Source organism: Muscardinus avellanarius, assembly GCF_963383645.1.
Source record: "Muscardinus avellanarius genome assembly, chromosome: 2".
NCBI classification, from domain to species: Eukaryota; Metazoa; Chordata; class Mammalia; order Rodentia; family Gliridae; genus Muscardinus; species Muscardinus avellanarius.
The window spans coordinates 37,919,666-37,946,700 of record NC_137787.1 but is presented as its reverse complement, the minus strand read 5'-3'; the positions used below and the strand labels follow the sequence as shown (position 1 = coordinate 37,946,700).

At 35.8% G+C, this 27,035-nt stretch overlaps 1 protein-coding gene across 1 annotated transcript; it reads left to right on the top strand.

Moving 5' to 3' along the window:
* Window positions 1–26,637, top strand: SGO2 (shugoshin 2; the record flags this gene model as incomplete). The annotated part of the gene is made up of 7 exons (XM_080689353.1): window positions 1–127; window positions 6,657–6,832; window positions 7,676–7,753; window positions 15,838–15,923; window positions 20,648–20,877; window positions 22,059–24,956; window positions 26,534–26,637. The coding sequence occupies 7 exons, from the start codon at window positions 1–3 to the stop codon at window positions 26,635–26,637; spliced, it is 3,699 nt and encodes a 1,232-aa protein (XP_080545479.1).
* Window positions 26,638–27,035: the final 398 nt, after the last annotated feature.

Sequence of the window (27,035 nt, the reverse complement as noted above, 5' to 3'; positions counted from 1 at the left end):
ATGGATTACCCAGTGATGGAAGCTGACTCAATTAAATCAGGAATTAAGAGACATGTGAAAGACAAAAGAATCCCAAAGACCAAGTTGAATGTTTCTCTTGCTTCAAAAATCAAAACAAAAATAATAAGTAAGTTCCACTAAAGTATACTTACACTTTAGCTTTTCCTTGGAGAAATGATATATTATCTTATTTCAACAAGTATAGAAAATTACTAAAATGACTATTTTGTTAGCTCATACTTTTTTCTCAACTTATCCTTCTGTGTCATTCAACTCCTATTAGCTGAGTGGTTTGGTGATTTATCTTCAGTGGTGACAGCTAAATTTTCAACAGTGATGTTGGGGTGATCTAAGGCAGCTGCCTCTTACTCTGCAAGGAAAGTACCAGTGCGAGTGTCCTGGAAAAGAGCTAAAAAGCATAGTAGATTGTTCAGGCATGCTATGGCAATTGGACGATGAGTAATATAGAGTGGTTGGCACAGATAAGATGCTGTAGTGATTCATATAGCCGAGGCCCACCATGAAGGCACTAAGAACTTGGGAGTCGTAAATTCTGGAGTTCAGATATCAGTAGAGCAAAAAAAGGAGGAAGGGAAACTCTCCAAGATAAATATCCATTACTTTTACAAATTAACTCAGTGGTTATCATCTTAGAGTGAGAGAGGTGTCCTTATAGTCACATTCCCTCTGATACAACTCCTGTGAAGAATAATTATGTGTGCCTTATAAATAATCAAGCCTCCTGAGAATCTTTAAATAATGAGAGTTCATTTCTGTGACTGATCTGTCTAGAATACTGGGTCTATAATAAAGTTCTCTTAATCCTAACTTTGCTATACACATTCAACACTCCTCACTTCTTTTGTTCTTCATCTTTTATCTAGCTTTTATTTATTTATTTATTTATTTTTTGGCTTCAAACTCTGGGTATGTTTTTCAAAACTACACCCATATTGCCATTTTCTTCTTTTCTAATGGAATTAAAACTTATGAACTGAAATGTACTTTGTGTGAAATAGGTTTATAAGACATAGGAAAGTATTTTAAAGTATAAATTTAATATTAACTTTTTAAAAATTTTTTATTGGTGCATTATATTCATACATCATATTGGGGTAAAAAAAACTTGTGTGTGGATACATGTACACATCACCAATTTAACCCCTACCCAGTTTCCACCCCATTCCATCCTCATCCCTCCTTCCCTTGCTTGGCTTAGTGTTTGACTTCGATATGTTGAAGTACATTGTGTGTTTTAGAGAATTTCCTTTTTCCCCCCTCCCATCCCCTCATTTAGGTTGTCTTGTTTGCTCCTCTATAGGATTTCCTTTTTCATCTGAAGTTCCTCCTATGACCCATTTCTCCTTAGCTTTCACATATTAGGGAAAGCATCTGATTTCTTGTTTTTTTGTGACTGACTAATCTCACTTAGCATAATGTCCTCCAGTTCCATCCATTTCCCCAAAAATGATGTTATTGAGTTTTTTTTAATAGCTGAGTAAAATTCCATTGTGTACATATCCCACAGTTTTGTAATCCATTCATCTGTTGATGGACATCTTGGCTGGTTCCATAGTTTAGCTATGGTGAATTGTGCAGCTATGAACATACATACACATGCATTAGTTTGGTAGTTTGGTTTCCTTTCTTTTGGGTAGATAACCCAGAAGTGGTATTGCTGGATCAAATGGTACATTTGTTCCCATTCTTCTGAGGATTCTCCATACTGTTTTCCAAAGTGGTTGCACTAATTTGCAATCCCACCAACAATATCTTAGAGTTCCCACTTCTCCACATCCTCGCCAGCATTTGTTGTTGTTTGTGTTCTGAATGATTGCCATTCTAGTTGGAGTTAGGTGAAATCTCAGAGTAGTTTTGATTTGCATCTCTCTGATTGCCAATGATGTTGAGCATTTCTTCATGCATTTATTGGCCATTTGAATTTCTTCTTTCGTGAAGTTTCTATTTAATTCGCTCGCCCATTTTGTTATTGGATGATTTGTTTTTTTAGTGTTGAGTTGCTTGAGTTCTCTGTATATTCTAGATATTAGTCCTCTATCAGAGGTGTAAGTGGCAAAAATCTTCTCCCATTCTGTTGGCTCTCGGTTGAGGTTCTTGACAGTTTCCTTTGCTGAACAGAAACTTTTCAGTTTCATGCAGTCTCACTTATTGATTTGCCTTTTAATTTGTTGTGCCTTTGGGGTCTTGTTGAGAAAGTGTTTATCTGTGCCTATGTGTTGCAGTGTTGGACTATCCTCAAGTTCAGTGTTGGACCTATCCTTCAAGGAGCTTCAAGGTTTCTGGTTTGACTTCCAAGTCTTTGATATATCTTGAATTGACTCTTGTATAGGGTGAGAAAGTGGGATTAATTTCCAATTTTCTACATATTGTTCACCTCTTTTGCCAACACCATTTGTTGAACAGGTTATCTTTTTTCCAGTGTATGTTTTTGACCTCTTTGTCAAAAATCAATTGGCTGAAAGTGTGTGGACTTGTTTCTGGGTCTTCTATTCTGCTCCATTGGTCTATGTATCTCTTTTTGTGCCAGCACCATACTGCTTTTACAATGGCTTTGTAGTATAGTTTAAAGTCAGGTATTGTGATTCCTCCTGCATGGCTTTTGTTGCTGAGAACTACCTTGGCTATTCTGGGCTTTTTGTTATTCCAAATAAATTTAAGGACTGATTTTTCTATGTCTGTGAGGAATGATCTTGGTAGTTTAATGGGCATTGCGTTAAATATGTAGATCACTTTTGGGAGGATGGTCATTTTAATGATATTTATTCTGCCAATCCATGAAGATGGAAGATCTTTTCATCTTCTAAGATCTTCTTTGATTTCTTTTTTCAGTGTTTTATAATTTTCTTTGTAGAGCTCTTTTACCTCCTTGGTTAAGTTTATTCCTAAGTATTTTATTTTTTTGTGGGAGATTCTGAGTGGAAGTGTTTTCTGAATTTCTTTTTCAGTGGATTTATGGTTAGTGTACAGGAAACCTTCTGATTTTTTAATGATTTTGTATCTAGATACTTTGCTGAATTTGTTGATCAGTTCTATAAGCCTTTTGGTAGAGTTTGTTGGGTTTTCTAAGTATAGTATCATGTCATCTGCAAATAGTGAAAGTTTGAGTTCTTCTTTTCCTACTTGTACTCCTTTGATTTCCTTTTCTTGCCTTATTGCTTTGGCTAGAGTCTCTAGTACTATATTGAGAGAAGTGCTGATAATGGACATCCTTGTCTTGTTCCTGTTTTTAGGGTGAATGCTTGAAGTTTTCCCCCATTTAATATGATGTTGGCAGCGGGCTTATTGTAGATTGCCTTAATAATATTGAGATATGTTCCTTTTATTCCAATTCTCTGCAGTGTTTTTTATCATAAATGGATGTTGAATTTTATCAAATGCTTTTTCAGCATCTATTGAAATGATCATGTGATTTTTGTCTTTGATTCTGTTTATATGATGAATTACATGGATTGATTTTCATATGTTGAACCAGCCTTGCATCTCTGGGATGAGCCCGACATGGTCATACTATATGATTTTCTTTATGTTGTTTTGAATGCATGTTGCTAGTATTTTGTTTAATAGTTTTACATCCAAGTTCATCAGAGATATAGGCTTGTAGTTTTTCTCCCTTGAACTGTCTTTATTCGGTTTGGGTATTAGTGTGATGTTGGCTTCATAGAATGTATTTGGGAGAATCCCGGTTTTTTCTATTTCATTAAATAGTTTGAGTAGTATTGGGGTTAGCTCTTCTATAAAGGTTTAATAGAATTCACTTGGGAAACCATCTTGTCCTGACCTTTTCTTTGATGGTAAGCTCTTTGTTGCTGTTTCATTTCTTTGATTGTTATTGGTTGGTTTAAGTGTTCTATACCTTCTTGACTCAGTTTAGGAAGGTTGTATTTATCTAGGAAGTTGTCAATTTCCTCCAATTTTTCCATTTTGTTGAAGTATAGTTTTTCAAAGTAGTTTCTGATAATCCTCTGGATTTCTATACTGTCAGGAGAAATGTCTCCTTTTTTCATCTCTTATATTCATAATTTGGGTTGATTCTCCCTTTTTTTTTTGTTAGGTTGGCTAGTGGTTTATCAATCTTGTTAATTTTTTCAAGAAACCAGCTTTTGGTTTCGTTGATTTTTTGTATTGTTTCTTTTTTTATTCACTATTTCGTTAATTTCTGCTCTAATTTTAATAATTTCCTTTCTTCTACTGGCTTTGGGGTTCAATTGTTCCTGCTTTTCAAGGGCTTTGAGGTTTGTTGTTAGGTTATTTGAAGATTTTCTGTTTTTCTTATATGAGCACTCAGTGCTATAAATTTTCCTCTTAATACTGCCTTAAAAGTGTCCCAGAGGTTTTGATATGTTGTATCTTTATTTTCATTTGCTTCTAGAAATTTCTTGATTTCACCTCGTATTTTCTATGACCCATTCTTCAGAAGTGTGGTGTTCAGTCTCCACATGTTTATGTTGTTTCTCTTGGGTCTTCTTATAATTGATTTCTAGTTTCATTCCATTATGGTCTAAAATGACACAGGGAAGTATGTAACAGTTTTTGAATTTGCTAGTGCTCATTTTGTGTTCCAGGATGTGATCTATTTTGGAGAAGGTTCTGTGAGCCACTGAGAAAAATGTAAATTCCGCTGTAGTTGGGTGAAATACTCTATATGTGTCCAACAGGTCCATTTGATTAATGGTGCTCTTTAGTTCTGAGGCATTTTTACTGACCTTTTGTCTGGAAGATCAGTCTAATGTTGTGAGGTGTATTGAAGTCTCCCAGTATTGTTGTATTGGGATTTATGTGTCACTTCATGTCACAAAGAGTTTGATTTATAAAAGTAGCTGCACCTATGTTTGGGGCATATATGTTGATTATTGTTATTTCCCCTTACTGTATTATTCCTTTTAATAGTAAAATATGACCTTCTTTGTCTCTTCTAATAAGTTTGGGATTTAAGTCGAACTTGTCTGATATCATAGTTGCTACTCCTGCTTGCCTTCCAGTTCCGTTAGCATGGAATACCTTTCTCCAGCCCTTTACCTTGAATTTGTTCCTATCTTTACTTGTACGTTGTGTTTCTCCTAAGCAGCCAATGGATGGATTCTGTTTTTTAATCCATTTTGCCACTTTATGTCTTTTTATTGGGGAGTCGAGGCCATTTACATTCAGTGTGATTATTGAGAGATAATTTTTAATTCCTAACATGTTAAGATTTTATTTCTCTATGCCATACTGTTTATTCTTCTTTGCTTAGTTGTCTGCTAGATGGAAAATCTTGTTTCTTTGGTTCTGGCATGTATTACCTATTTCTTCTTTGTTGTTAATCTCTTTCAGTATTTTCTCTAGCGCTGGTTTTGAAGACAAATTCCTTCAGTTTCTGTTTGTCATGGAAGCTTCTTATTTCCCCATCTAATTTGATAGAAAGTTTTGCTGGGTAGAAAATTTTTGAATGGAAATTTTTTTTCTTTCAGAGTTTGGAATATGTTATTCCACACCCTTCTGGCATTTATGATTTGGTTTGGGAAGTCTGAAGTGATTCTAATTGGTTTGCCTCTGAATGTCACGTGTCCTTTTGTTTTTGTTGCCTTTAAGATTCCCTCCTTGGTTTCCACATTGGTCATTTTGACAATTATGTGGCATGGGGAATCTTTTCTCTGATTCTGTCTAAAGGGAGTTCTATAAGTTTCCTGGACCTGTGTATCGACCTTTTGTTCTATGTTTGGAAAATTTTCTGCTATTACTTCCTTGAAGAGATTATTGATCCCTTTGGTTTCACTTTCTTTTCCTTCCTCTATTCCAATTATTCTTATGTTAGCTCTCTTAAAATGGACCCATATTTCTTCAATGTCAAATTCCTGCTCTTGGAATTTTTTTTTCCTAAACTCTGCGTTCGTTTTTGTGGTGATCATCTTCTAGGAGCAAGATTCTATTCTCCATGTGGTCTAATCAATTGTTTATACTTCATTGGGTTGGACTGCAACATCTCAGACCCAGGGAGATTATCAAAGCTGTGCAAGTCCCTGGGGGTACAGTACTGGGATTTCTCCTTTAGAGACCACAATTTCAGTTATGGTTATTGAGTGCACTGATCTGGAGCTGTCGCGGGCGTGGTGAACTCGCAGCTGCTGCTGGCAATGTGGCACTGCTGCCACGCCCTCATCCGTGATGTTGGCGTATTTTTTTTCTGGTTTTTGAGCTACATTCTAAGTCCTTTTCTTCTCTGGAGCCTGGTGGATTGTTGAGTGAGCTGATCTGGAGCTGTCGTGGGCGTAATGAAATTGCCACTGCTGCTGGCAATATGGCGCAGTTGTTGTGCCCTTGGCCGTGAGGCTGGCATATTTCTTTTCTGGCTTTGAGCTCTGTTCTGAGTCCCTTTCTCTGGAGCCTGGTGCTGTGAGGCAAGATGGCGCCAGCACGGCTCTGCTGCCGCAATGTGAGCTGGTTTCTTTTCTGATCTCTGGTTGTTCTTCTAGTCTTCTTTTTCTCTGTCCCTTGTATTTACAGTATTTATTTGTCTGCTGATGGTGTTTTCTGGCTATGAAATGCGCTGATTTTGTGGCAGTAGAGATCGATTGTTAGTGGGACTCGTAAACGCTGCTTTTCTCGGTCGCTATCTTCCTGGAAGTCTAATATTAACTTTTTAAAAAATCTTTTTACAGACAATTCTAGTATTTTCAAAATTTCTCTGAAGCACAACAACAGAGCATTAGCTCAGGCTCTCAGTAGAGAGAAAGAGAATTCTCGAAGAATTACAACTGAAAAGATGGTATTACAAAAAGAAGTGGAGAAACTGAATTTTGAGAATGCATTTCTTCGCCTAAAGCTAAATAACTTGGTATGGAAGCTGTATTGTTTTTTCATTCTAACATGTATCTAAAATATTTTAACTACATTATTATAGAAGGTCTGAAAATGGCTTTCAAATCCCCAGTTGTTTAAAAAAATTATTGAAAGTCCATATGGCATGTAAATCTGTGCTAAAAGAAAAACTTCTAATGGGTTATAAAATAGATATCTTAAGTCTAGTTTTAATTGTGTGCCTTGTCTTCTGCAAACCAGTATAATACTGTGATTGACATTTAATTGCTTATATAAGCAATATTCAGTGCATTACTTCATTATAAAATGATGAGCTTGATTCCTCCAATGAAGTCCTGAAGGAGGGAAGTCCTGAAAATGTTTACATTCTCCTTTAATCTTAGCGTTTAATTAGCTATAGACCAGATAGAATGATGATTTCAGTTGTTGCTTTTTCTTTTAGCTTCCAACTCTGCCCACAGACAGGGACAGTGAGAACCAGTGATTAGCTAGGTTGCGATTATAGATCAACACTGAGCAGAAATTAATTTAGAATGGAGAAATGACCTGCAGTACTTGAAGATTACATTACTATAGCTGACAAGCTATTTCTAAGTGTCATGTAATATATGATTATAAAAGATAGAAAATATTTATAGGAAATTTTATAATTGTTATCTCAAAAGCATTGAAAATGTGTTTATATGGCTACTTGGACTATTCAATATAGTACCTTTTTAGCTCACTGTGATCTTAGTAGGAAATAATAGAGTATTCTCACACTGAAGGTATTCATATATTAATATGGCACCATATATTTATAGAGTGTATTACACTAAATCTTAACTGATTAAAAGAGGTGTTTATTTTCTATCTACAGAATAAAAAGCTTATAGAAATAGAATCCCTCATGAACAATAACTTGATAACTGCAATTGAAATGAGCAGTCTTTCTGAGGTAAGTAAATTTTTGTTGGAGTAATATTATCATTTTAGCATTGCTAAGGATAACTGAAATTAGTTAAATAGTATCAGGGCTGGAGATTCATATTTTAAACTTTGTTCACAGAAATGATAATATCCATTTCAATTGGCAAACAGTACATTGTCATTTTGTATAATTGGTTGTAAAAATTCTTACATAAAAATTAGGTTTTGATATAGTGATGAAATTAGATAGCTCTTTGGAATACAAATGCTTCTAAACAGACTCGGAAAGACTTACTAGAAAGGTAGCATCTTAACCTAGTATTTTAACATTAAAATACAGACACAATTAAAAACTTTTGGAGGGGATGGAGACAGATTCTACTTTATACTTTTCTATAAAATAAACAAGGGAATCATAAAAATTGAAAAGAAAATGCAGGTGAATGTATGTGAAATGAAAGAGGGCATTATATACCTAGAAGTAAGAGTAGAAACAATAATGAAAACTATTGAAGAATTCTTTTCTCAGAAAAAAACCTTTTTTTGAAGGTTAAAAGTAGCCAGGCATGGTGGTGCCTGCCTCTAATCCTAATACTTGGGAGGCTGAAACAGGAAGATTGTAGGTTCAAGGACAACCTGGCAAGTAGAGAGACTCTCAGCAGTCTAGTGGGACCCTATTTCTAAAATAAAAATAAAAATAGGTCTGGGGGAATAGCTCAGCAGTAGAATACCCCAGGGCTCAATCCCCAGTACCTCACAAACACACAAAAAAGAGTAAAGGTTATAAAGATTAAAGATAAATGGCAAAGTGGGAAAGTTATTTAAACGTATGGCAGGCAAAGCATTAATATTAGTAATAAACTGTAGTCTAGCATGTGGAAAAGAAAATTAGTAGAAAAAATCAAGGTTTGAAATCAGAAAATGTACATCTTCTAGCTTTGTTCTTTTTTGAGATTGTTTTGGGTATTTAGAGTTTATATTTCATGTTAGGATAGATTTTTTCTGAAAAATAAATAAATGTATGATAATTTCACCTTAAAAAAAAAAGAAAACAAATATCCTCTGGTAAGAAAGAAAGCAAAAAGAAAAATTGAAAAATTGAAATGTTATCTCTAAGTCATCAAAGCTTGATATCAGACAAATGAATCTGTTATTTGAGATTACCATTGTTAATTTTGGATAAATTGCTATAATATTAGATGTCAACCACTAAGCTAAGCATGGGAAGGAGGAATGGGGAGGGAATGGGGAGGGGATTGGGAAGGGGCTACCTGGGCGATGTGTACATGTATGTCTACACAAGTTTATTATCCCATTATGATGTATGAATACACTGTACCAATAAAAAAATTTTTTTTTAAAGAAAGAAAAAAAATCAAGAAAAGTAAAGGACCAAATACTAATGCAGTTAACTTAGGTAGCTAAAACAGGAAAAACAGTGTCATTAAGGAATAACTAATGAGAAAGCAAAATATAATATGTAAAATGAAGAAAGATTAGTGAAATCTCAGTTTTGGATAAATTCTGTATAGATTCTAAAGCAATTTAGTACTTCTGATAGTGACTTTTAATTTGGAGCCTGTCTGCTTCTTACTAGTTCTGTGACCTTGAATTTAAGCTTGTTGAATTTTAATTTCCTTACCAGCAAGGCATAGATAATGGTTATATCTACAAAATTGTAAGACTTAAAATGTGGCTAGCATGTGTCCTAATAATAGAAAGAATGTAATAAATGTTATTGACTACTTTTTTATTGTATAAGTACTTTTCTGGCCAGGCGTGGTGGTGCACACTTGTAATCCCTGGGCTTGGGAGGCGGAGACAGGAGCTTAAGAGACCCTGTTTCCAAATAAAAGATATAAAATAGGTTTGGGAGTGTAGCCCGGAGGTAGAAGGGCTTACAGGAACCCCAGTACCACCAAATTTTTTTTTTTAAAAAGTACTTTTCTATGTTTTCTAATTTGTTTGTAAAACCCTCCTTTCAAAAACTTCTGAGAGCATTTATAATGGTCTTTTTTAATTAGATTATATAATCTTCTTTTGGTTTTTTGTTTTTGTTTTTGTTTTTTGGCGGTACTGGGGTTCCTGGAAGCCCTTCTACGTCTGGGCTACACTCCCAGACCTATTTTATATTTTTTTATTTGGAAACAGGGTCTCTTAAGCCAGTGAGGCTGGCTCTGAACCAGCGCGATCCTCCTGTCTCCGCCTCCCAAGGCCGGAGATTTACAAGCATGTGCCACCACGCCCAGCTGATTACATAATCTTAATGGTTAGAAGATGAGGACTGTTTCAACCTATGTCATCAATATTTAGCTCCTTTTTCAGAATATTTTTAAAAAGCTAGCCAAAGAATATATGCTTAATGGTCTAGCTTATTCCACATTCCAGTGAAGAAAGGATTTGTATATATTTCCGTATGGAATTATGTTCACAGGAGATGTAGCCAGCTGCTATCATTGAACTGTGAGCCCTAGGCCAGCCAGTGACCAGGATGTGTGCCATATACATTTAGCACCCTCTCAGAAGAGATGCTTTTCAATGGAAGGAAGGTGTGAAAGTGAGCCAGAGGGCTCCATTTTGCTGATCAGTTTGCAAGACAGAATTGAATTATCCTGAGACTAGAATCTGATAAAACAACAAGAAATGCACAATCAGTACAGGAATTGACTTGAAGATAAGAGGAAGAAGCTATTTGGTGAGACAGGGAAGAGGGGAACATTATCTTATTCACAGGAACTTTGTAAAACAGATACCCCCTTAAACACATTGCTCAACTGTTTATTGCAAATTACATGACATGAAGCCTCTTCCCTTTATTAGTTGTTGGTGTGTGTGTGCAGACACACTTTGTGCTTTACTAAGGATTGAATCCGGGTGCATTCATTCTATCTCTGAGCTATACCTCCAGCCTATTTTATTTTTTATTTTCAGTTACCTCAAGTTGGCTTTGAACCTGCAATCCTTCTGTTTTAGTCTCCCGAGTACTGGAAGTATAGACATTTGCCACCATGCCCAGCACTCAATTGGTTCTTTAAAAATCTTTTCTAATGCCGGGCATGGTGGCACATGCTTTTAACAGCATTCGAGAGGCGGAGACTGGAGGATTGCCGCCCAAGACAGCCTCAATTACTTAGTGAGGCTCTTTGCAATTCAATGAGACCCTCTTTCAAAAATAAAAAGACTTTAAAAAAAAATTAGGACTAAGGGTGTAACTTGGAGATGCAGTGCCCCTGGGTTCCATCCTTGGTACCACAAAAAAAAAAAAAAAAAAAAATCTTTGTAAAGCAGATGGTTTTCTGTGTGCTTCTCTTTGGAGAAATCAAAGAGTGCTGAGATATCGGCATCTAGATTAAGCAAATGTAAAATTGGAAAGTGGGTGGGTACGGAAACTGGAGGACAAAGGCACAGCAATATTATTCTAGTATCCATTTTCTTGGACTTATTATCTAACAGACTAACTTTTGTATATCAAGTTTTGAAATTCCTTTCCATTTAGTTGTTATTGAGGTGGGAGGGTGAAAGGTAATGCATGTAATTCTCCTATCAGAACAATATAAAAAAAAGTGTAGGATGAAGTCTCCCACATACTTGTGTCCTGCCTTCAGCTACTTACTTCTCCATTTCCTCTCTTCCTCCTACATCTCACAGGTAACTGCTTTACTTGTTTCTTTATAGAAAAACAAAGATATAATCATTTTTTTACTCAAAAAATAGTATAGCATATGAACTGATATATGCCTTTTTCTTTTTGTGTGATATGTCTTGTGGATGTCCTCATGTGATTACATGGAGTGCTCCCTCATTCTTATTTAGTACTGCTTAGATAGATAGAATGGACTTCTATTCATCTAGGCTTCTGTTGGACATTTGAGTTGCCCTTTGCTTTTGGCTTAACATTAATGTAGAATGCTTTCCTGGATCATTATTTTTTTGTTCTGTCTTCTGGATTATTCCAATCAGGATGCAAAGATGTTATATCTTATCTTAAAAAATACAGAAAGACTTCTTATTTCATTGACCTTCTACTATTATTTCACTTCTTCCCTTTATGGCAAAGGTTGCTTTTTTCTCCTTTTTCAGTACTGGTGATAGGGTTCATACATACAAAAAAAAAAAAAAAAAAAACCTCTTCTACCTCTTCTATTGAGCTGCATCCCCACCCTGTTTTTAAGTTTTGTTTTGATACACAGGGTCATGCTAAGTTACCTGAGGTTGGCCTGGAACTTGCAACTTTCCTGCCTCAACCTTCCAGTTACAGGAGTAATTGTGTCATTATGCCCAGCTGTAGCAAAGCTTTATGAGTGGGTCATTCACTCTTTTTAGTTTCTCTTAAACTACCCCTGTTGGGTTTTCACCACCACTCCAATAAAATTTCTTTGCCCTTCCCTCCTTCCTCTCCCTTGCTTCCTTTCTTTCTTCTTTGGTTCCTCTCTCCTCTCCTCTCTTCCCCTCCCCCTCCCTCTCTCCTGTTATGGGGGATTAAACCCAGGGGCTTCTACAAACACTGAGCTACACTCTCAGCCTATTTTGTTTTTTTATTTTGAAACAAAGTCTCACTGAGTTCTAAAGGGCCTTACATTGCTGAAGCTGGCCACAAACCTGGGATCCTCCTGTCTCAGCCTCCCAAGTATAGGCATTACAAGTGTATGCAATTTGTTGCAGAAAAACCCATGGCTAATCCTTGGTTCTTATATTGACTTCCTTTTTGGCTGTTGTTTTTCAGTGCGTTTTCTCATTTTCTGGTTCTTTATTTTCCTAACTGCTTAGTTTTGGGAATGCCCCAGACTCAGTTCTTGAATCTCTTTTTTCTGTCTACATTTGCTCCCTAAATAATTTTACCAAGCCGAGCGTGGTGGCACACTCTTGTAATCCCCGCGCTTGGGAAGCTGAGACAGGAGGATCACACGGGTTCGAAGCCAGCCTCAGCTACTTAGTAAGGCTTTCAGCAACTTAGTGAGACCCTGTTTCCAAATAAATAATAAAAAAGGTCTGGGAGTATAGCCCGGAGGTAGAAAAGCCTCTGGGTTCCACCCCCAGTACCACCAAAAATAAAAATAAAAAAAAATAGTAATACTAATAATAATTTTACCAGTGTCATGGTTTTAATCACTACCATGTACTTATTGATAACATGAATTTGCATCTGTAGCCTGGCTATCTCTTCTGAATGCTAGACAATACATATCCAACTACCTGTTCTGAACCTTTTCGGACATCTAAGAAGCATCTCAAAATTCACATTTGCCACCAGACCATTTCCTTTTGAGGTCTTCATCTGAGATATTTCCTCTTTTTTTTTTTCATCCTATCTCTGATCCTTTAGCCAATCCTTTTATCTTTGCCTTCATGATCAGTCCAGAATTCTATTGTTTCTCACAACCCTCTTTCACCATACATTGCCAAGAAACCATCACCTCTTACCTAATATTGTAATAACATCCCAACTCGGGCTTCTTCTGTCTCTGTACCTCTGTACTTTCTTTTAGCATAATAGCCAGAGTGATCCTTTTAGACTATTATTTATCCTGCATTTCCCCTGTTGTTGAGATTTTCAAATAATGCTAAATAATATAAAATGCTATTTAGCGTGATGATTATATAGTCTCTTTTCTTAGGTGTCTTAATCTGATTACTTATTTTAGTAGTTTTCCCAGTCTTTTGTTTCTGGATAATTTCTATTGTTCTGTCTTCAAAACTGTTTTTTTTTTCCTTTTCTCCTATTTTTGCTGTTGAGTCTTTTGGATTTTTATTCTATTTCAATTATATTTTTCAGTTCTAAATTTCCATTTGGTTCTATACAAGTTTTGTTTGTTTGTTTGTTTGCTGTTACTTTCTTTTTTTTTTTTTTTTTTTTTTTTTGGTGGTGCTACTGGGGATGGAACCAAGGGGCTTTTCTACCTCTAGGCTATACTCCCAGACCTATTTTATACTTTATTTGGAAACAGGTCTCACTAAATTGCTGAGAGTCTCACTAAGTAGCTGAGACTGGCTTTGAACCTGTGCAATCCTCATGTCTCAGTCTCAGTCTTCCAAGTACTAGGATTACAAGTGTGTGCTTCCACACCTGGCTTGCTGTTACTTACTTTCCCTTGCTTTGTTGAGTCTATTTTTCATTTGTTTTAAATATGTTAGTAAGTTGGCATTGGTGATACATGCTTGTAATCCCAGCATTTGGGAGGCTAAAACAGGAGGATTGTGGTTTGTAGACAGCCTCAACTACTTAGGCCCTTTGCAACTCAGTGAGACCCTGTTTCAAAATAAAGAATAAAAATTGGGCTGGTGGTTTAGCTCGGAGGTAGAGCACCCCTGGCTTCAATTTCCCAGTATCTTTTTTTTTTTTTTTTTGGTGGTACTGGAGTTCCTGGAAGCCCTTCTACCTCCGGGCTACACTCCCAGACCTATTTTTACATTTTTTTGGAAACAGGGTCTCCTAAGCCAGCGCGCGCGGCTGGCTTCAAACCTGCGTGATCCTCCTGTCTCTGCCTCCCAAGTGCAGGGATTACAAGCGTGCACCACCACGCCCAGCAATTTCCCAGTATCTTTAAAAGAAAAATCCACATTGATGATAAGGGGAGGTGCTGCCATCTGTCAAGTGGGGTTCAAAGTTTAGGCTTCCTATTCAGCTTCTGTCAATACTCTAGTGGAAAGAGATGCCTTGTAGCATGGTTCTGTGCTGCCTAAATTTATGGTCTTTATTAAAATTAATATTCATGTTCATGTCAGAAATTTTAGAAAACATAGATACTAAAACCAGGCGTGGTGGCACTTGCCTGTAATCCCAGTACTCGGAGGCTGAGACAGGAGGATTGGAGGTTCAAGGCCATCTCCAGCAACCTAATGAGGCCTTCAGCAACTTAGCAAGACCCAATTTCCAAATAAAAAATAAAAAGGGCTGAGAGGATAGCTCAGAGAAAGAATCCCTGGCACCACCAAAAAAAAAAAAAAAAAGGAAAGAGAAAAGAAAAAGCATAGATATTTTTTATATTAAAAACAGAATAAAGTCACCTAGACTTTGAATTTTAAATATGTATGATAGAATCCAATATATTGGTCATTAACAATATATGTTGGCAAGGATGTGGGGAAATGGAATTCTATACAGTTGGTGGGAATGCAAACTATTTCAGCTGCTCTGGAGATCAGTTTGGGGATTCCTTAGAAAACTGTGAATGGATTCACCAGATGATCCGGCTATACTACCAGGTAACTTTCCAAAGGAATTGAAACCAGAGAACTACAGTAATATATGCATACCCATGTTCATAGCAGCACAATTCACAATAGCCAAGTTGTGGGGCCAACCTAGGTGTCCGTCAACAGATGAATGGATTACAAAATTATGTGAAATACACGATGGGATTCTACTCAGCAATAAAAAACAAAATTAGGTCATTTGCAAGAAGATGAAAGGTCTTGGAGAACGTTATGTTAAGTGAGATTAGCTAGTCACAGAAAGTGGAAGGTCATATATTTTCTCTAATATGTGAAAGCTAGGGAATATTTAGGATACCAGAGGGACTCCAGATAATGGAGGAGAACCTCAGTGGAACAAGAAAATAAGGATAGGGGAGGAGAAAGACTGAGGTTCATTATTGGAAATACTACCATCTACTATGTGTAGACATGTGAATATACCATTGTCAATCTGACTTGGTATTGAGAGGGAAGGAAATGGGGAAGGAGAGTCACCAAGTACTATATGCATGTATGTCATTATCAACATAATTTACATTATGATGTGAGACTATAATACACCAATAAAAGCAAAAAATTCAACATATTGTACATTGTATTAATAATATATGTATGTTACATAACACATATGAAGCTATACATGTGTTGCATACAGTCATATATGTGTGATTATATGCATGTGTATTTTTTCTAATGCATAGAAGAAAGTTTGAAGGTTAACTTAAAATACTGGTAATGATTATCATTAGGTAGTATTATTAAAGATGGATGAACCATTTTAACCTGATCATCACATTATTCTTCTTCAACTATTGGAAGCTAATGCAAGCATTGTTCTTGTGTAATCTGATAATTTAAGGACAAACATGATTTAATGAAATTAGAAACTTTATTTTTTCTTCTTTTTCCCAAAAATAGTTCCATCAAAGTTCCTTTCTACTGCCAGCTAGCAAGAAGAAACGGATTAGTAAGCAGAGCAAGTTGATGCGTCTTCCATTTGCAAGGTAATTACTTCAAAAACTTGGTTAAATTCTGACTTAGAAGAAGGTAGATTGGTCTTTGAATAGTTTTTATTTGGTTTGTTTTTATGAAATATAAAAAAATATTTTTTTGTTCGTCTGTTTTGGTTTTTTGGTACTGGGGATGGAACAAACCCAGGGACATTCTACTTCTGAGCTACACCCTGAGCTCTATTTTTTATTCTTTATTTTGAAACAGGCTCTCACTAAGTTGTGGAGGGCCTCATTAAGTAGCTGAGGCTGACCGTGAATCGTGATCCTCTTGTCTCAGCCTCCCAAATACTGGGATTACAAGCGTGTGCCACCATGCCCGGCTAAGAAAATATTTTAAAATAAGTAATGCAACCTATTTCTAACATTGTGTCAGTAAACATTGTATTATTAACATCGCACTGGTAAAACAAATCAGATGTCCTCATATAAATCAGCTTTGAACTTTAAAATATAATGTTCAGCTTTCTTGTAGAACTTAGAGAAGGTGGACTCTTAGTTACATGGGCTTGAATTTTTACTGGTTCAGAGCACAGAAATTTTATATAACACAATCTTAGTGTTTGTGCACATTGTACAGTATCCAGGATTTGTCAACCTGTAATTGACTGCTAAGGCAGGAATGAGAATGGTTTGTCAAGTCTTGCTGTATAGTTTGTATCTGCAGAACTTGAAAGAAATTTAGCCCTTACCTCAATAATCATCTGTAATATTCTACTACTTTTTAATTTCTTTTCTTTCTTTTGCTGGGGAAACCATCTTGCATACTACTCTAAACTTTTAAGATTATCTTTGGTCTTTGTTCTTCTCCTCTTGTCATTCTTATTTCTTGATCAGTTTGATTACAAGTCATGGAAAGCACCATATTTGAAACCTGTCATATTTAAAGAGGTCCTTGAGGTAGAGTGAACTGATGCAGTGAACTAAGAACTTTGACAAAAATCCTGTTGTCTCTGTCCAACAATCTTCTTTCTGTTGTATAACTCATAGGTTTAATACTTTTAAAGAAATAAATGCACTTATATGTTGATACTCTCTGTATCTTAGCAAAAAAGATCTCACATTGTCAATTTCTATTCATTCTAGTTTGTCCCACTAATTCACCTAGTATATATGCTTTTTACCACTTTATTGCCAGTACGTTTTGATCACTATAGGTTTTTTTATTGTTTTTTTTTTATTGGTACACTGTATTCATACATCATAGTGGGATACAAACTTTTGTAGACATATATGCACACATGACCCAGTCAGCCCCCACCCAATCCCCACCCCATTCTCTCCCCATCCCTCCCTCCCATGCTTGGCTTAGTGGTTGACATCTAGTATTATAGCAATTTATCCAAAATTAAAAATGATAATCTCACATAACAGTTTCATTTGTCTGATACCAAGCTTTTGATGACTTAGAGATAACATTTCAATATTTCTTTTTACTTTCTTTCTTACCAGAGAATATTTTTTTTCTATTTTTTTAGGTGAAACCATCATATATTTATATATTTATTTTTCAGGAAAAAAAAAATCTATCCTAATATGGAATATGGACTCTAGATACCCAAAACGATCTTGAAAAAGAACAAAGCTAGAAGATATATATTTTCTGATTTCAAACTATATAAAGCTACAATAATTGAAACAGTGTAGTACTATTCTAAAGGCAGATATATAAACCATTGGAGTTAAATAAAAGCCTAGAGCTAAATTCTTCCCTATATTGTCAAGTTATTTCTGACAAGGTTTCCACGAACATTTGGTGGTGGAAAAAATAATCTTTTAACTAAATATTGTTGAAAAATAATAATTGCATGGAAAAGAAAAAAATTGGACCCTTACCTAATACCATATACAAATATTAACTCAAAATAGATAAAAGACCTAAATATTAATCTTAAGACGATAAACTTTTAGGAGAAAATCTGGTTCATAAAACCTCACAACATTGAAATTGGCAGTGATTTCTTGGATATGATTTCAATGGCACAGGCAACAGAAGAGTATACAAACTCCCTAAAAAATAAAAAAAATATTGTATATCCAAAGACAATGTAAACAGAGTTAACAGTTACTAATAGAATGGGATAAAATATTTCCAAATGCTATATCTGAAGGTATATTAATATTCCAACTAGAAATCCTAAAAATTAACAACAATAAAGGCAAACAATACCATTTAGAGATAGGTAAAAGACTAACATAAGTAATGAATCTCCACAGATAACCAATCTTAGTTGTCTGTTGGATGGAAAATCTTGTTTCTCTGGTTCTGGTGTGTGCTACCTATTTCTTCTTTGTAGTTAATCTCTTTGAGTATTTTCTCTAGTGCTGGTTTTGAAGACATAAATTCCTTCAGTTTCTGTTTGTCGTGGAAGCTTCTTATTTCTCCATCTAATTTGATAGAAAGTTTTGCTGGGTAAGAAATTTTTGGCTGGAAGTTGTTTTCTTTCAGAGTTTGGAATATGTTACTCCAAGCCCTTCTGGCTCTCATGACTTGGTTTGGGAAGTCTGGAGTGATTCTAATTGGTTTGCCTCTGAATGTCACTTGGCCCTTTGTTTTTGTTGCCTTTAAGATTCTCTGCTTGGCTTCCACAGTGGTCATTTTGACAATTATGTTGCGTGGGGATCCTCTTCTCCGATCCTGTCTAAAGGGAGTTCTATAAGTTTCCTGGACCTGTGTATCAACCTCTTGCTCTGTGTTTGGAAAATTTTCTGCTATTACTTCCTTGAAGAGATTGTTGATCCCTTTGGTTTCACTTTCTTTTCCCTCCTCTATTCCAATTATTCTTAGGTTAGCTCTCTTAAAATGGGCCCATATTTCTTCAATATCAGATTCCTGCTGTCGGATGTTTTTTCCTAGATTAGAAACTATGTGTTCATTTTTGGAATGATCATCTTCTAAGAGCGAGATTCTGTTCTCCATGTGGTCTAATCGGTTGTTTGTGCTTTCAATTGAGGCTTTTACTTCATTAATTGCATCCTTTATCTCTTTTTGGCTCTCTCTGAGTTCTTTTCGAAGCACCTCTATTATTTCTACATTTATTTTCCTGATTTGATCTTCTAGAAATCTCTGATTTTCTGTTTTATCGGGTTCTGATGTTGTGGGGTTGTGGGCATTCCTTGCTCCAGTATTATTCCTCTTTCCCATGATTTCGGAAGTTTGTGCCTTCTCTGGGTTCTTACCTTGGGTCACTATGACTTCGCTTAAGGTGTTCTGGATCTCGAGTCAGTAGTATCTCACACCCCACTACTCCTTTACTGGGTTGTATCACAGAGTCTCTGACCCAGAGAGTCGATAGAGGCTGCTTTAGACTGTGGGGGGTGCCAGGTTGCACGTTCTCCTATGGTGTGATATCTCTGCCACCGCTACTCCCCCACTGGGTCAATTCCCAGGGAGTACAGTACTGGGATTTCTCCTCTGTGGCCCGCAATTTGACTCACTGTTCTTGAGTACACAGATGTAGCAGTACTGGACTCGGTGAATTCGCTGCTGCTGCCGCCGGTGACAATATGGCGCTGCTGCTACGCCCTCGGTCGTGAGGCTGGTGTATTTCTTCTTGGTTTTGAGTTCCACTCTGAATCCCTGCAGCGTGTGCTGAGCTCAGCCACTGGGAGCTTTAGATGCTCCCTGCGCCGAGAAATCCCGCCCGGCTGTTCTGCAGCGGCTCACCTCGGCATGCTGTAGCCGTCCGGTGAACTCGCTGCTGCCGCTGGCAGTATGGCGCTGCTGCCGCCGGCAGTATGGCGCATCTGCCGCGTCCTCAGGCGTGAGGCCGGTGTATCTCCTCTGTGGCTCTGAGCTCTTCTCATTCCGCTTTCTCTCTGGAGCCTGGTGATTTTTTTTGTTTTTCTGGTGATGGTGTTTTCTGGATATGAAATGCGCTGATTTTGTGGTAATGGAGATTGGTTGTTAGCGGGGCTCTTAAGCCCCGCTTTTCTCGGTTGCCATCTTCCCGGAAGTCTGTTATTTTAAAAAATTTTTATTGGTGCGTTGTAGTCATACATCTTATTGGAGTACAAGATGGCAGAGACATACATGCACACATCACCCAATTAGCCCATACCCAATTCCCATCCCATTCCCTTCTTCCTCCTTCTCATGTTTGACTTCATGATCAACATTAATATGTTTGTTGAAGAACACCATGTGCATTAGAGAATTTCCCTCTTCCCCCCTCTTATCCTCTTATTTAGGTTTCCTAAAGGAAATGTTAAAAGTGTTAAAATAAGCCAGATACAGTGGCCTGTGCCTATAATCCCAGTTCTTGGGAGGCTGACACAGAAGGATCACAGGTTCGCCGCCAGCCTCAGCTACATAGTAAGGCTCTCTGCAGCTTAGTGAGAGAGCCTGTTTCAAAATTAAGAAGCCGGGCATGGTGGCTCACATTTGGAATCCCAGCATTAGGGGAGGCTGAGACAGGAGGATCATGGTTCGCGGACAGCCTCAGCTACTTAGTGAGGCCCTTTGCAACTTAGTGAGATCCTGTTTCAAAATAAAGAATACTAAATAGGACTGAGGGTATACCTCAGAGGTCGAATGCCCCTGAGTTCCATTCCTAGTACCACAAAATAAATAAATAGTCAAATTATTGGCATAACATTGTTTATAATGGTAGCAAGTTATGTCATTAGCTTATGTAGAACATTTAGTGATGTCCTCTTTTCTTTTTCTAAATTTTTGTAAAGTACAAAATTTTAATTTAATTCTTACTTGCCCTCAGGGTTCCATTAACTTCAAATGACGATGATGATGATGATAAGCAGAAAATGCAGTGTGACAACAGTATTATGTCAAACATACCACCTGATATTCCCTCTGTAGTATCAACAAGACAACCTTTATCAAATACTTGTAATTTGGAAGTGTTACTTCAAAAAGAAAATAATCAGAATGTATATGGTTTACATGGTTCAGAACATATTTCTTCAATTGTTGACATACTTCCCATAGGTGAGATTATTTTTAAAATTTTTTTGGATATAGTTACATTTATCAGATTTTCTTCTTGAGGTCAATGATGTTTATAAATAGTATGTTAGTTCTCTTATGTTACATATTTGCTGACTTCCACCATTTAAAACTACTGGTACTTAAAAGTAAATATGCTGACAAATGCCATATCTACAGTGGCCTCATATTGTTTCTCTGGAAACAATGTTTAAAAATGAGCAGGCCTAAGCCAGGTGTGGTGGCGCACGCTTGTAATCCCTGCGCTTGGGAGGCTGAGACAGGAGGATCACGCAGGTTCGAAGCCAGCCTCAGCTACTTAGTGAGGCTCTCAGCAACTTAGTGAGACCCTGTTTCTAAATAAAATATAAAATGGGTCTGGGAGTATAGCCCGGAGGTAGAAAGCCTCTGGGTTCCACCCCCAGTTCCACCAAAAAAATTTTAAAAAACCCAAAAACAAAATGAGCAGGCCTAAGGTACTTTTCTTTATGCTTTAGCTTATGACTTGAAAGATATTATGTACTTGGTTAGTTTTGCCCCAGGCCCTAGATGGGTATAGTGATTTTTTTTTTTCAAGATCACTACCAATTAGTAAAACTAGTAATTGGTAAAAAAAAAAAAATTACCAATTAGTAAAATCATTACCAAAAACTTGAAATTGGGTTCACAGTATCAAAAAATGATGGCACCTTTGTTTTACTTACATGGTATTTTTAAATTTAATTTTCTGGTTTAGTCTGTGTTGCTTACATATTTGTCATAAATTTTCAGATTTTCACATAGCCTGTCATTAATTTTCTGCCAATTTATAAATACCCTAATAGCTTTTTTATAATCTTATCAGAGATATACTTGTTATTTGTGTTCTTTCATTGTCTTTTCACTCTAGGAAATATATGTTAATGGCTCTACTATTAGCTATACTCCACTTTACCATTGGGGCTGAGGCAGAGTGAATTCTCAGTAGTATATACTTTCTATACATTCACGTGTAAATTGTGAATTATGAATACTCTGGCATTATTAATTCATTTTTTATCAGCATAGATTCTTTGTAAGATCCATAAGGATCTGAATGGAGTACATTGTCAAAAATCCTTTCCCTGAAACAGCTTGTTTTCTGATTTCCTTAAAGAAACTTATCATCTCTTTGACTATTTCTGAATTTTATTTTTATTTTGCAGAAATCCATTCTCACTCAGATGAAAGTTCTAAGAGTACTCTATTGAATGAAGTGAGAAATGCTCCATCTATCAATCACAAAAGGGATAAACCATCTCCTACCAATGTTACTGAGAGAAAGAAATGTGGGTCATCTTGGGAGTCAAATAATCTTATTGCAGATACTCCCTGTGCGAAAGATTTAGATCAGCAATGGATTTCAAGTTCAGAATTAAATTTGAATAATGAGGTAAATGATTGTGCTAGTGAAAAAAATATTACAGTGCAAAGAAATAGACAGTGCCTTCCTGACTTATCTTCTCAGTCTTCCAGCATACCCAATGCAGAGTACATGAATCCAGTGCAGGATAATGATGACCTTCAGCTGCAAAAAACTGTGTATGATGCTGACATGGATTTAACTGCTGGTGAAGTGAGCAAAATTGTTACAGTTTCAAGAGGCAATAAAAATAAAAGTAATAAAAAACCAAATGATTGTGAAATAAAAACTTTCAGAAAAGTGAAAGATCCAAGCTCTGAAAAAAAGAGAGAAAGATCAAAGAGAAAATGTGGAAAGAATTCAGATGTAGATGTTGAGGAAAGGGTTGAAAACAGACCAGAAAGAAGATCTGTTGCCCTGGAAGGCAAAAGGAATTCAGAAAGTCCAAATTTTAGTACTGAGCAGCTGACTCGGGCAAATATACTGCAGAAAACAACTCTTCAGAATGACTTTGATCAAGATGACAGACAAAATACACAGTATAATAAAAAGAAGAAAGGAATTCATATAACCAATGAACAAGAAGAAACATATGCTTTCTCCCAGAGTTCAGATAAATTCTCTAAGGAAAGTAAATTTGATATGGATCAGAATTCCCTAACTTGTAATAAAAATAAAGCTACACAGGCATTTGCGATTCACAAGTTAGAAAAAGATAGCTTATTCTCAAACCAAAAGAATAAAGACACCATTTCTGAAAACCCAGAAGTTGCAAATGAATTTCAAACAGCTGATCTTTCCTCCAAAAATAATGGAAATTTATGTGACTATGAAACCCAAAATATGCTGAATTTTAAAAAGCATGCCACTGATATGCAACTTTCTCAGCAAAATGAATCAAAAGTAAATAAGGTACCTAGGCAGAAAATAAATAGGAAGACACAAATAATTTCCAAAATAAACCAAATATATGAGGATAATGATAAAGATGTGCATGTCCCAAAAAATAACTTTTACCCCCAAACTCAAGTGGATAAAGAGACAGTCTGTGAGAACCTAGGGATACCAGGAGAGTGTCATTCACCTGCTCTTTCTGTGAATGAGAATGGAGACTTACGTGATTGTGAGACACAGGATGCATTTGGTTTGCAAAAGCAGATCACCAATGTGTATCCTGTTGAGCAAAATGAGTCAAAAATTAATAAGCTTAGGCAGAAAGTAAATCGGAGGACAGAAATAATTTCTGAAGTGAATCAGTTCAATAATAACAAAAATGTACGATATTCAGAAAAAGGTAACTCTTTCTTCCTACGAAAAGATGAAGAAATCATCCCTGGACACCTAAAAGACTCAAGTGAGTTTCAAACACCTGCTCTTTGCACCAAAGATAGCGGAAAGCTAAGTGATTATGAGACTCAGAATGTTTTGGGGGTGGAAAAGCATGTCCATGATAGGCATCTTGCTGTTCAAAATGATTCAAAAACAGACAGGAAGCTTAGACAAAAGGTACATCGAAAAACAGAAATAATTTCCGAAATCAACCAAGTATATGAGAAGGATAGCAAAGGTATAAATGACCTAGAAAAAGATAACGTTTCTTTAACCCAAAAGGTTAAAGAAACTGTTTCTGAAAAACCAGAAGTTTTAATTGAATTTCAAGCAGCTGATTTTTCCCCCAAAGATAATGAAAATGTTTGTGACTATGAGACCCAGGATATATTGAATTTGAAAAAGCATGTCACTAATATGCAACTTACTCAGCAAAATGAATCAAAAATGAATAAGAAGCCTAGGCAGAAAGTAAATAGGAGGACAGAAATAATTTCTGAAATGAACCAAATATATGAGGATAACCATGAAGATGTGCATGGTCAAAAAAGTGATACTAAAGATCTTAATTTTAAAATAGATAAATCTAAAAGACTTGAATACCATGGCATTATCAGTAAATATTGTGCGGAAATAAACAGTAATGAAAATGAAAATTTTGATGATACTCCAAATTCTAATAAACTAGTTAGTAAGCATAAGAAAAAATCATCAAGCAAGGCAAAGAACAGTTTGACAAGAAATAAGAACAAACCTGTTTCGCAGTTAACAGAGTTTTCACACACATCTGTTTCCATAGAATCTAGTTTAAAGCATAATACTGATGAAACAAATTCTGATCCTGGAAACCAGTTTGAACTACCTAAGGATCAGAAGCAAAGTACTATGATTCTAAACACAAAAAGAGATATCCCAGTTGTGGAAGTGATACAAGAAGGACAGTGCCAGGTCAAAAAAGTAAATAAAATGACATCTAAGTCAAAGAAAAGAAAAACCTTCATAGATCCTTCTCCAGAATCCAATGAAGTAATGGAGATAATAGCTGACATTGCTCACAGAAGGTCAATTGACTCTGAACAAGCTAATAAGGAAAACTCTTTGGAGAATAAGAAAATTGTCAAAATTAAGCCAAACTTTTACACAAATGTATTTAAACCTTTATCTCAGATATATTCATCTAACATGCAAGATTCATTTGGCAGAGTTCATGAGAGTTCAATACCTTTGAGTATTTCTCCTAGTAAAAACCGGGTAACAGAAGAAAAATTTGCCCTGGAAAGCTCACCCATCTTTCCAGTAAACAGTGATGTGCATGAGAAGATGAATGAGGTAAAGTTCGAAGTCAACCAGAGAACACAAAAATCAGAAATAGGTAGGTCAATACCTAAAGTTATCAAGTTTCAGAAATATACTTTCTTTCCACTTATCCAGTAAAGTGTTTCCTATTATAATTGGTATTTTTAATGGAATTTTAAAGCAACATATGACTGTGTAGTGATCTGTAGAAATAGCATGAAGGAATTAAAGTTTAGTACTTTGGAAAGACAGCAGTATATCATGAACATTTACCACCAGAAACACTGGTTAGGCCTTTACCACAGTTATCTCATAATGGTATAGGCAGATAATTTCCTTTTTCATATTCTTGAAGGAAATTGAGTGTTTTAAATACAGATAGCAAAGAATTGCACCCATTTTATTTTTACCAAAAACAATTGCAAGTGTTTTAAGGTTGGGTGTCTTTATCCAAAGGCAAATATTTAATGTGATCAAAGCATTATTCTAGGTATTGTAGAGGACTAAAAAGTAGACCAGTGCCATATGTGAAAAGAACAAATATAGTGGTGAAAATGTGTTAAATATTTTAATAAAAGCAGATAAGTTATGCTAAGGGATGCAGTGAGAAGAAATTTTGATCAGAGAATCTGAAAAGACATTTTAGGCCCTGATGGAAAATAAGAATTTTGCAATTAGTATTTACTTTTTTTTTTTCCACCTATTAAAATAATACACTGAAGCCGGGCATGGTGGTGCATACTTGTAATCCCAGCACTTGGGAGGCTGAGACAGGAGGATCGCACAGGTTCAAAGCCAGCATCGGTTTCTTAGTGAGGCTCTCAGCAACTTAGTGAGACCCTGTTTCTAAATAAAGTATAAAATAGGTCTGGGAGTATAGCCTGGAGGTAGAAAAGCCCCTGGGTTCTACCCCCAGTACCACAAAACAAACAAATAAATAATAATAAAATAATACACAGAAAAAAATTGAAAATAGAGAATCAGAAAAAAGTGGGGTTAGGGAATCATCTACAAGAAGGTAGTCAACACTGTTGTATCCTTACAGACTTGAATCTATGGATTTTTAAGTATATATTTGAAATTATACTGTTATCCCATTTGTTCCCCTTAATAGTAGGTCTTAAGGATATTCTTTTGTCATTAGAGATTTCTTAGCAGTAGACATTCCTATATGGCTTAAAATTTTCCTACTGAGAATCTAACATTTCAGCATGTGTATGTACAATACTAGAATATGATGGATAAGGATATTCTAGGTAAAAAGCCCCTGAAGTAAAAGAATTACAAAGGTATAAGAATTGTAGTATATAAGAGGATTGGTGAGCCACCTTTCATCTCTATTCCTCATAGCCTTTCAGAGTAGTCTGTGATGTCTGTGTTACATAGATGGGCAGTAATTTGTATAGTTCTGTGAAGAGTGGAACCATGAAAAATTTTTGTCAGCCTGTATATAATTCTAAAATAAGAATGTTGCAGGCCTTTGATAATTCTCTTAAATTTTAAGTCTCTTCCTCTCAGAATGCAACTTTCAAGGTTTAAAGTTCCTACCATTACATATCACATATCTATTTCCATAACTTTGTATATATTTTCACAAATATTTATGAAACCAATTTTCTTTTCAGGTAACATGACATTAAAGAATATGACAAATACCAGTTTTGTTTCAAATAACACTGCTAAATCTGAAAATGAGTCAGAAGATCTATTTTCAGAACCGCCAAGCAGAAAAAGGAGGTGTGTTCCTACCTCATTGAAAGAGCCAAGTCTCAAAAGGCAAGTATTTCATTGGCTTTGGCATAAAATAGATGCTATTAAAAATTTTCTACCTGAAATAATATATGAACACTCCTAAATATCAGTAAAACATAATATCATTGAAATAAAACAACCAGTATGATCTGGTTAGCTTTGAAGGAACCAAATCTATTTTAAACAGTTTTTTTTTTAAATCTTAATTTTAGTTTTGTTTAGTTCCCTTTCCGTCCTGTCATTTTTAAAACTCTAACTTGACTATATATATATATATATATATATATATTTTTTTTTTTTTTTTTTTTTTTTTTTTTGGTGGTGGTACTGGGGATTGAATCCAGGAGTTACATCCCCAACCTTATTTTATTTTTATTTTGAAACAGAGTCTCACTAGTTGATG